At 60.4% G+C, this 10,855-nt stretch overlaps 1 protein-coding gene across 1 annotated transcript; it reads right to left on the reverse strand.

Annotated features, from left to right (window-relative positions):
- Nucleotides 1-206: 206 nt before the first annotated feature.
- On the reverse strand, nt 207-8,199 carry DLL3 (delta like canonical Notch ligand 3). The gene is made up of 9 exons (XM_038528906.1): nt 8,051-8,199; nt 7,656-7,937; nt 6,748-6,802; nt 5,444-5,686; nt 4,207-4,421; nt 3,082-3,304; nt 1,644-2,235; nt 1,329-1,413; nt 207-988 (listed from the first exon to the last, which is right to left on the reverse strand). The coding sequence occupies exons 1-9, from the start codon at nt 8,117-8,119 to the stop codon at nt 983-985; spliced, it is 1,770 nt and encodes a 589-aa protein (XP_038384834.1). The 5' UTR covers nt 8,120-8,199; the 3' UTR covers nt 207-982.
- Nucleotides 8,200-10,855: the final 2,656 nt, after the last annotated feature.

Here is a 10,855-nt window from a genome sequence, read left to right on the forward strand (position 1 = left end):
CCATCCCCCCAAAAATGAGGTAACTCCCCAATAAGACTCCAGCCCTTCCTGAAGGTGACCTTCCCTGGAACAACCCTTCCTTTTCTCTTTTGCTTATTTTCTCATCCCACCCTCCTTCCTATAAAAACCTTCTATTTTATACACTTCTCCCAGCTCCCCTCTACTCACCAGACAGGGTGCTGCCCAATTATGAATCACTTAATGAAGCCAATTAACTCATCAAATTTATTGAGTTTTTGTTCTTGTAACAGTTGGTTTGCCGGCCCAATGCAATACCCAATGCAATACTCGTATCTATTAACAAACCTAGAATTTGGGAGAGGGAGAGACACTGCTTTACCCATCCATGTGCCCCACTTGATTTGGATAGGCTGACTGGCCTTACTTCCCACCACACACTAGACAACCAAGCCTGGCCAATCATAATAAACCTTTCTGCCTGGTCCGTAATCCTGGTCCGTAATCCTGGTCCCTAATCCTGGTCCCTCAAGGCCATGTGACAAGCCAGAGTCAAAGGAAGCCTCATTTAAATCAACCAAGTTATTCCCAGACACAACTGGGGAAGAGGTACTGAAGGTACCTGAATGCAGCCCTGCTGAAGCTACCCCTACCACAAGATCTTTCATTTTTGTGAACTATTAAATTCTCCTACTTAAGCCACTTTGAAGTGTTTCTGCTCCCTCCAGCAAAGTCCTAGTCTTCTCAGGACACAGTATCTCCCCCCTCCGTCCCAACCTAAGTCCAAAGCACTCAGCCCAAGGACTCAAAGCTGATACAAAATATGAACCTTTATAGATGTCTCTGGAGAGATGGAGAGAGGAAAAAATAGGATTTAAATAACCATTATGTACAACGCCCCAAGGGAAAATTCTCCCGGCCACCCCCTCCGGCTCCAAGGTGTCTGAGACAGAGACTGGGCACCACCAGGTAAACAGAAAACTATCCAGGTTCTGTCTCCAGGCGCTGATGGAGAAGGGGCAGGTCAGGCCTAGAAATGAAATAAGTAGGAGGCATTAGAAAGGGCTGCCCCCGTGCCTCCTCTCCCGCTCCCCAGTGAGTGCGAAACAGCGGAGCTCGGGCTGCGGGGCTGCGGCTCTCCCCACCGAGACCTCTAGAAGCCCTTACGGTCTTCCAAAGAGAAGAGGGAAATAGCTCCAAAGGACAGCAAGAGGGCTGCAAGACAGAACCCCATTAAGCCTCAAGGACGTCCCAGAGACTCCACCCTCCTCCTTCGTGCAGACGGGAGGAAAGGGGGGCTGCGGGAAACGCAGGGGCCGCCTCCGCCCAGCGCCCCCACAGTGTGCGGAGAAGGCAGAGGGGGTAGTTACCTCCCGGGCGTAGACGGAAGGGGCGGGTATGACGTAAATGGCCCGCGAGTCTCCATCTTCAGGGTGATTCCAATCCTCGGGCTGGCTGCGGGAGGAAAAGCCTCAGGCCCAGGCCCTTCGTCTTCTCAGATCTGGATTTGCCCCCCCACCCCCACCCCCGCCCCGCCACGGAGAGAACCCGAAGCCTCCTAGGGGCGCCGTGGGAAGAGGCCGGGAGCAGAGGAAAGGAAGGGACCGGGCGGGAAGGCCTAACGAGGCGGGCGGCACCTGCAGTCCGGGGCCCACGAGGCAGCCGGGACACGCGCGGCCGCTCACCTCGGCCCGGCGGCCGCGCCGTCCTGCGCTCTGCGGTTGTTGAGGGCGTCGGGCAGCGCGTGCGCCGACGGCTCCGGGGTCCCCGCCAGCAGGCGAGGCCCAGGGTCCCGGCCCGGGCCGCGGCGCCGCACGTGGACCAGCAAGAGCGCGGCGCCGGCCAGCCCCGCGGCCACCAGCAGCCCCAAAGCCGGAGGCAGAAGGAAGCGCTGCGGGTCCCCCGGCCGCAGGCCCGGCCTCGCCGCGGGCAGCGCCCCCGCGCCGTCGTCCGCGCCGTCGGGGCGAACCGCGAACTCGCAGCGCGCGCCCATGTAGCCGGGCGCGCAGGCGCAGACGAGGCCGGAGAAGTGGGCGTAGCAGCGGCCGCCGTGGGCGCAGGGGCGCGCGGCGCACGGGTCGGCGCGCTCGCGGCAGTCGCGGCCGCCGAAGCCCAGCGCGCAGGAGCAGCGGCGCGCGCCGCCGCCCTCCAGGCACGTGCCGCCGTTGGCGCAGGCGCGGCCGGCGCAGTCGTCCAGGTCGTGCTCGCAGCGCGGCCCCGCGAAGCCGGCGCGGCAGCGGCAGCGCAGGGCGCGGCCCAGGTCCAGGCAGAGCCCGCCTGCGGGGAAGGGGCGGGGGCGGCGGCGGCGTCAGGGACCCTCGGCTCTGCCCGCCGGGCCTCGGGGTCCCCGCCGCCGCCTCCAGGGCCAGCCCCTGGGAGTGGCCGGAGCGCCCGCGCGCCCAGTCTTGGATGGAGGCCGCGCTCCGGATCTCCCTTTATCTCCCGCCGTCGGCCTTCTCTCGCAGCGGCCCCTGCCCGTGCCTTGTGCCCCTCGCTCCTGTCCTCCCCTTCTTTTCACCGTGTCTCTCCCCAGCTCAGCCTTCAGGTCTCTGCTCGGATGCCCCCTCCTCCAGGAAGCCTTCCTGACTCTCCATCCCAGCCCCGCGCTCCCCCATCCTAACCCTGACGGCTCTGGGTTTCAAGGACAAGCGTGGCTTCTCCTCTGGGCTGGTACCCCCTGAGGGCGCGGCCAGAGCTGCCCGGGTCACTGCCGTGTCCCTAGTACCACTCAGCCCAGAGTGCACGCCCCGTGTCTTGGAGAGAATTATTATTATTATTATTATAAGAATGCACTGAGCTGGGGCCCCCGGGTGGCTCAGTCAGCTAAGTGTCAGCCTCTGGCTCAGGTCATGATCTCCGGGTCCTGGGATCTCTACACCCAACATGGGGCTTGAACTTACAGCCCTGAGATCAAGAATCACATGCTCTCCCGACTGAGCCAGCCACGTGTCCCTGACTCAAGTATTTTTGAGATAGGGATACCACCTTGCCCAGAACAAACAGACTGGGCAGAGAGAGTCCCTTTCCCAGGCCACGGCCAGAGAAAGCACAGCCAGATTCCCACCCAGGACCGTGTGAGCCACTGACCATGCAGGGACCCCCACCCCGACCCCCACCCCTCACCGTTCCGGCATGGCTTCAGGCTGCACCGGTCCACTCTCTTCTCACAGTTGGAGCCTTGGAATCCGGGCGGGCAGTGGCAGACGTAGGCAGAGTCAGGGTCTGCGCCTCCCACACACAGGCCACCATTGAAGCAAGGTCCATCCGCACACGTCACCCCGCTCACCTCACACCGCAATCCATAGAACCCGCGGGGACAGGCGCATTCGAAGGATCCTGGGGTCTCCTGGGTGGCAGCAAGGGGACTTCAGCACAGGGGCTCCTGGGAGCAAAATCCCATCCCCCCTCCTACCTTGATCATGGAGGGCTGCTCCTGGTCTGGTCCTACCTCCCAGTCTTCAGGGGCCTCACCTGGGAAGTCCTCCTGAAATCACTCGGCGTTTCTGGATCTGCCCATCCAACCCCGCAGAGGGGAAGCTCTGGGGGCCCGGAGAGATCCCATTCCCTCCTCTACACTTTTGCCCACAGATGCTCCCAGGCAGGTCTCCCCAATTCTGTCCACATAGCCACCTCCTACCTCCAGGTCCTAGCCCTAAGCCCACCTCCTCCACGAAGCCTTCTCTGGATCTCCCTTTCTCAGGCCTTCCCCCTAACCTGAACCCTGTTTCTCGCTGTCCCTTAGCGGCAGTGTCCGGGAGCCCACGCTGGGCTCCACTTTATCCCAGTACACACCAGACTCATTCCCACTGCCACACTTTGGCTGACCCCAGGCCACTCACCTGGTCTACCCGCTCCACTGCCCCTCGGCCAAATTGGACTTGGGCCCCAGCCCTGGGCCCGTCTCCAGGAAGCCTTCTCTGATGCCCCCTCATCCTAAATTCCCACCCCCCCTCCCTTCCTTGCACCCTGAGTTGTCCTCAGGGTGCCCCCTCATTCCAGGGGCAGGGGTGGGGGACAGTTGGTAGCTACACCCACATGCCCACCCCTTTAGGTGCCACCCACTGCGTTGGCTCTTCCCAATCCCATTTCCTAATCCTACTTCAAGGCCCCAGATGAAGACTGGACACCTCCAGGAAGCCCTCCCCTGACAGCTGCCCCCAGCCCTCTCCAGGTTGTGATCTCAGGGAGCCCCAGACAGGAGGCCACCCGGAACTCCCTCAGGATGAGGTAGGAGGGGGTGATACTGACACTACAGCTGCCCCCGTTGGCACATGGGTTCCCGTCACAGGGCCCGGGCCTGGGTACAAGGCATCCGGTGGTGGCAGAGGACGGGCCCCTGGGAGTGTGGCAGCTGCTGGAGACTGGGATGGTGCAGAGGGGCCCAGTCCAGCCCTCCAGGCATCGACATTCATTGGGCTGCTCACAGAAGCCGTGGTCTGGACTGCAGCCCGCTCGACATGCCGCTATGGGGGAAGGAGAGGCAGAGGGAAGAGTAATAGTGATGAGGGCAGCTCAGGAGGACAGGAATCAGAGAAGTTTCTGAGCACTTTGTGCACTGCTTTGTTTCATCCTTGTGACAACAACACCCACCCCCGGGCTAGATGGTATTGTGACCCCTCGGTTTCCACACAGGGAAACTGAGGCCTAGAGAGGCAGATGGGAAGTGGCAGATGGAGGATGTGAACCCAGGCCACTGAGCTCCAGAGTCTGTGCTCTTGGAAGGAGAATGGAGTGGGGTCCCCAGGGTCTGAGCTTGGCGAGAGCAGAATGAGAGAAGGCGATGAGGGTTCGGGGAGGGGCCCCTGGCCTTTCAAGCGAAATGGGAGGGTGTTGGCTTAGGGCAGGTTTGGGAGCATCTGGATAAGCCTGGGAGTCCTAGGGGCTTCCGTGGGATTCAGAAGTTTGGGGAGCGGTCTGAGGATCCAAGCTTTGGAAACCAGTGATATCTGGCCTGCAAGTTGCAGAGAAGGAGGATAAAGATCCCTTGGCAGGGGTAGGGGGTGGGGGGTGCGGGAAACTGCAGTTTCCAAAGCTCCAGGGTGGGGGTGAGAAGGGCCCCAGCATGAGAAGAGTTTAAAGGGTCCTAGCATCTGGAAAGGGCTGTGGTCCTCCGTTAGAGGAACCCGGGGTGGGTCCCAGCATGGGAAATGGGTGTGGGGTTCCTAGGAAAGTGCCCTAGAAAGAGGGAAGGGGGCTGGAGTGCCCAGGCAGGGCTGGAGAGGAGTCTGGGCTCCTCAGTTTCCCCGAGGGGGCGGTAGCTGGACCGTGGGAGGGGGATGAGGACGGCGCAGGGGGCGAAGGGGGCTGGAGCGGGGCCTGGGGGGGCCTGGCCAGCGGGCAGCAGCTTTAGCTTCCCGGAGGGGGCGTCTGCGGACGCGGGCAGAGCACCCTGAGGCGGGGTACCCGGCTGCCTGCACAGCTAACCGGGCGGTGAGAGGCGGCCGAGCAAGGGCGGCGGGGGGGGGCGCTGGGACGCAGCACTCACGCGTGGCCTCGCACTCGTCCTCGAGCGGCGCGCAGGGGCGCAGTCCCGGACCGCACCGCGAGGGGGCGCTGCGGGGCCGGCAGAGGCGCGCGCACGCGGCCCCGACGGCGGGCGGCTCGCAGCGCGCGCGGTACGAGAAGCGCAGCTCCCAGGAGCCTGCGCGCTGCACATCCCGGGCCCACGGGCCCCCGGCCGCCAGGCGGCGCCGTCCGGCCACGCGCGCCAGCAGGCTCCAGGCGGGCCCTGCGGGGACAAGGGAGCGGGCTGGGGCGGCGGACTCGGGCGGTGCCCACGCAGCTTGCGCTCTGCCCTCTCCCTGCCCCTCTCAGCGAGGCCCCGACAGCGCCCAGAGGATGGCGGCCACCCCTTGGCGAGGCCGCGACCTCCCATAACGATGTCGCCGTCCCACTGGGACCCTATGGCCCCCTATGGCCATCGCGATAACAGTCCTCCCCCAGAAACCGAAATACCCCCCACCTGCCCCAGAATCTTTTATATTAAAGTGGTAACGAGCCCCCTAAGACCCTGTGACATCCGAGATGGCCAAGGGGCAACTCCAGTCCCTTGAAGGGAGGTCGTAACACGCCCAAACCGTGCCTCGGATCTTCCTATATCAAAACGGTGGCAGAGACCCCAATTACCAGACCACAAATTACCCTTCTTGTCTGAAGCCTCGGATACCGAGAGAGTGGCACTTTATCCCCAGCAAAGCTGTCACACCCCGACACTGTGCCACAGGAGCTTTCTGTGCCTCAGTGGTCACAGACCTCATGGCTGTGAGCTGTACATGGCACCCAAATCCCCTCAAATTAAGAATAAAACCACCCCATCTCCCTCCCTGAAACCTTTGCTCAATATTGTCTCTGGGGAACCTGCGAACATCCCACAGGGCTCCTGGGACCTCTACGTGGACGTCATGACAGAGCTTTGAAAAGAAAACAGAAGTAACTGACATTGTACCCCAGCTTATCAAACTCAGATGGTGACAGTGCCGACCTGTGAGGTGCTATATCCTGCTCTGGTGGCTTCGATTCCAAGATAGGAAGAGTGTCCTTTGCCTGGTATCAGGCCAGAGACTCCTACGTCCGGCACAAGGACACTTCTACACTGACATGCCTAGAGTCCTGGGGCTACCAACACCCAGCACCGCACTCCGGGAGCTGTGAGGACATCACAGATGGGCAATCCCGTGAATGCTCCACCCCACAGACGGCCACGTGTCACTGTCGTGGACCTTACATCGGGCCCCAACTCCCTGGAGCCCCCACACTCCTCACTTCAGTCTGATGACTGAAGACACTCACCTCCAATCTGTTCTAACTCCTCTCTCCAGGTTTCGATGATAAGAGAGAAGGTGCCCTGGTTGGGTGAAGGAAGGAGAAGAAAGAACGGAAGACAGTGGTCAGGATGGGTGCTTGATGAAGGCCAGACTTTAGGGGGTGGTCATCATTCCAGGGACCAGGCAGACAAGGGACAATTCCCAGAGGGGCTGGCTCGGGGAAGGAAGGACAGTGTGGGCTTCCTCTATTGAGCACTTCCTGTGGGTAAACATTAAATTGGAGATACCTGGTTAAATCCCTCAAAGGGTTAAATCCCTTTATAAGGTACCAGGATGATCCCATTTTACAGATGGGGAAACTGAGGCTGGGACAGGGAAAGCCACCTTGCCCAAAGGACAGGGGTCTAGAATTCAAGCAAAGTTCTGTCCACCTGTCTGCTTCTGGGGTTGGGAGATGGGAGGTAGGAATTTGGGAGTAGAAGTCATGAATATGGGCCCCAACTGGAAGATGTGAGAAGGGATAAGGTGAGAGGAGATTGGGGTCCCAAAGACAAGCTGTGGCAAGGTCCCTAAGTGCAGAGAGATCTAAAGATAAAGATAAGGATTCCAGTGTTTCAGGATCCCCAGGGAACAGAGGAAGGGTTCTAAGAATTTGGGATTTACAGAGGGTGAGTTTGAGGTTCTGGGAACTTGGGGTCCCAAGCATGCAGGGTGGGGGTCAGAACATTTGGGATCCCCAAAGTGGAAGCTGGAGTCAGAAATTTGGGGTACCCTGTGGGTAGGATTCACGGGTCTAAGAATGTAGGATGCTAGGTGATAGTTACTGGTTTGGGAATTTGGGGTCCCTGGGTGGGGGGCAAAGTTGGGGCCATAGAAGTTGGAGGGTAGAAGGCCGGAGAGGTTTGGGTAAGGCCTCGGGCACGGGGTTCTCACCGGCCAGGCTTCCCGGAAGGGCACGCGCATGAAGCCGTCGGGCAGCGGCAGGTCGGGCGCCGGGGCTCCGGGCTGCTGGGTGTAGACCGGTCCGCGCGCGCTCAGGGCCGCTCCCAGGGCGCACGGAGCCTCGGCGGCCTCCTCGGAGACCCCTGGCTTCAGGCAGACCCGAAAGAAGAGGCGGCACGGGCCCTGCGCGCTGCAGGGGGACCGCGGCGCCCCGGGGCCTGGTCCCGGCCCGAAAGAGTGGATCTGCAGCTCGAAGACGCCTGCCGGCCGGGCCTGGGGCCGCAAAGGGGCACAGGATGAGGAGGCGCGGGGCCCAGGCGTCCCGTCCGCCCCGAGACCCCTGGGTCGCACCCCTTCCCTTCCTCCCTTTCCACTCCTGCTCTGACCTGGGGAAGGAAAATAAGCGCCAGGATCACCGTCCGGGACAGGAGCTGGGGCATCTGCGGGCTGACCATGGCCTTTCGGGGGGTGCTGGAGCCGCAGCTGCTGGCTCCCCGGCCTTATATCTGAGGGGACGGCTCCGCCCCCTCGGGCAGCCGCCGGGCTCCGGGAGACCCTAGGGGAGGAGGTCGCAGGGGAAGGGGAGCGTGCTGGAGCACCCGTGAGATTGTGATGTGGGCACAGGCAATGTGCGTGTGTGATCTCGTGTGGCTCTGGCACGACTGTGTGTGGCTGAGGATGGGGTGGGGCCAGGGGGTCAGCGTGCGAGGTTATATATGATTTTAAGATCCGCGCCTGTGTGTGGTGTGAGCAGGCGCTCCTGGCTGGAGGCTGTGCCTGTGATTGTGTGTGCCTACAACTGTATGCGGTTAAGACGATTTGTGAGGTTGTAGGTAATTGTGTCGGGGCGGGGGGGGGGGGGTACGCGTGTGCACCTGCATGGGAGGATGGAGGCGTCCGTGACTTCAGGATTGTGTCACCTTGGGGGTCCTGGATGCTTCTCTGTGCGTGGATGAGGAAGCCTGAGATCCTGGACCCCTGAGTGGAGTCATAGGAATCTCTAACTTTGTGGTCGGTGCAGGTACGTCTGGGTGTGTGTGTGTGTGTGTGTGTGTGTGTGTGTGTGTGTGTGTCGGGGTCTGTGTCAGCTGCGAATAACCGAGCGTGCGCGTGTGAAGATCAGGTGTGGGAGGTCCGTGGGTGTAGCCACGTGTGGGTACGATGAAGATCCGGGGTTCTTTGTGGCCCTCGTGTGTGTGTGGACGTGCGTGGTGCGTGCGCTCCCCGCCGGGAGACAAAGCCCGCACCGCGGCCCGCGGGCCTGGGGGAGGCGCCCCGCCCGGGCGGCCCCAGCTGTATGTAAATGTCGCCATCTGCCGGGCGGCCGGCCCCTCCCCCCGAGCCGCAGCTGGGCGGCCCGTTTGGCCTCCGGAAGGTGTGAGGAGCAAATGGGCAGGAAATTCCGTCCTCACAGATCAGGGGCGCCCCCAGCTCCCTCACAGTGGGGGGAGGGGGCACCCCCGGGCCAAGGCCAGCCGGGGCCGGGGCGGCGCAGATGCTCCGGCTTCTGGATCTTAGTCGCTCAGCGCCAGGTGCTGAGTGAAGCCCGTAGGTGACGCCAACTCCCTCTTCCGCCCCAGAGAAAACATTTTAATACTTCGAGGCTAATAATTGTTCGGGGAAATGGGGTTCGATTTACAGAGCTCTTCTCGAGAAGACAGGATGGTCAGTAGAGTACAGCCCGGCTGACCCCGGAGTGGGCCGGCGCTCAGCGAGTTTTAATGAGCCTCCTCTTAGGGCGCTGGGCTGGCTCCCCCTGGAGCCAGAGGCTCTGGATCTCGAGGTTGGGAGTTCAAGCCCCACATTGGCTGGAGAGATTACTTAAAAACCTTTTTAAAAAGATTTTTTTAAATTTATTTATTCATGAGAGACACACAGAGAGAGAGGCAGAGACAGGGCAGAGGGAGAAGCAGGCTCCATTCACGAAGCCCGATGTGGGATTCGATTCCAGGTCTCTGGGATCACGCCCGGAGCCAAAGGCAGACGCTCAACCGCTGAGCCACCCTGGTGTCCCAAGATTTATTTATTTTACAGAGAGAGGGCGAGTGGTCGGGAGGGGGGGGGGTCGGGAGTGTGGGGGAGGAAAGGGGGAGAGAAGCCGACTCTCCGCTGAGCGCAGAGCCCAATGCAGGGGATGCAGGGCTCCACCAGCCAGCGCTCCATCCCACAGGCCCTGAAAGCAGGACCTGAGCTGAAATCAAGAGGCAGATGCTCAACCAAGTGAGCCATCCAGGCACCACAAAAATATAAGCTTAAAAAAAAAAATTTCCTCTTAATCCTGAGGACTGGAGTCATGGAAGGTCTGCTCAGAGGCCGGGGAGGGCCATGGTCACTGTGTGGACGCCCCCAGCCTCTGTCTTCGCATAGGTCTTCCACTCCCTCCTGTTGAATTGTTCTCAGCAGAGTTCCGCCTCCTGCAGGCACTTCCTTGACATTCACCAAGGTGGCAGGTACCTCCTCTGAGTCCCACAGCCCCCCAGTTCCTCCCAGCCATGACCCTTCTGGCCTATGGGGTCTAAGGCCAAATCTGACCGTGGTCCCTCTCCTGCGGACTCTTGCAAGGCTCCCCAGTGCCTTCAAAATACACTCTGAGGGGGTATCTGGGTGGCTCAGTCAGTAAAGTGTCCCACTCTCAATTTCAGCTCAGGTCTTGATCTCAGGTTGTGAGTTCAAGTCCTGCATTGGGCTCCACACTTGAGTGTGGAACCTACAAAGAAAAAGAAAAGAAAGGAAGGAAAACATACACACCAGGACTCTAAGTTTGACACTTGTGGCCCTCCGTCCACATCCCCCTACCCTAACTGGCTTTGTGGCACAAAACAGAGCCACACCCCTAGGCCAACTACCAGGAGGCAAAGTAGGCCCTGTACTGGAATAGATGGAGGAGTGAGTTTCCCATCACAGGAGACATTCAAATAGAATTTGGACAATCTTTAGAACCTGCTGTGGGAGAAGGTAAATTCCTGCCTTTGGGTAGTAACTTGGGAAGATAACAGATTCCAGGTCTGAGATAGCTCAAACATTTTCAAGGTCACAGAAATAGCCAGGCTTTATTGAAGGTTTGTGCCAGACATGATGGGATTTCAGGTGATTCTGTCACGTGTATGGAGTACACTGTAGGAGTTTCCTGAGTCTCTTTGGCTATGGAGGACTTTTCCTTACAGGCCGATCTTAGGGCCAGATAGGCCACA

The sequence above is a fragment of the Canis lupus genome, chromosome 1, assembly GCF_011100685.1.
Source record: "Canis lupus familiaris isolate Mischka breed German Shepherd chromosome 1, alternate assembly UU_Cfam_GSD_1.0, whole genome shotgun sequence".
NCBI classification, from domain to species: domain Eukaryota; kingdom Metazoa; phylum Chordata; class Mammalia; order Carnivora; family Canidae; genus Canis; species Canis lupus.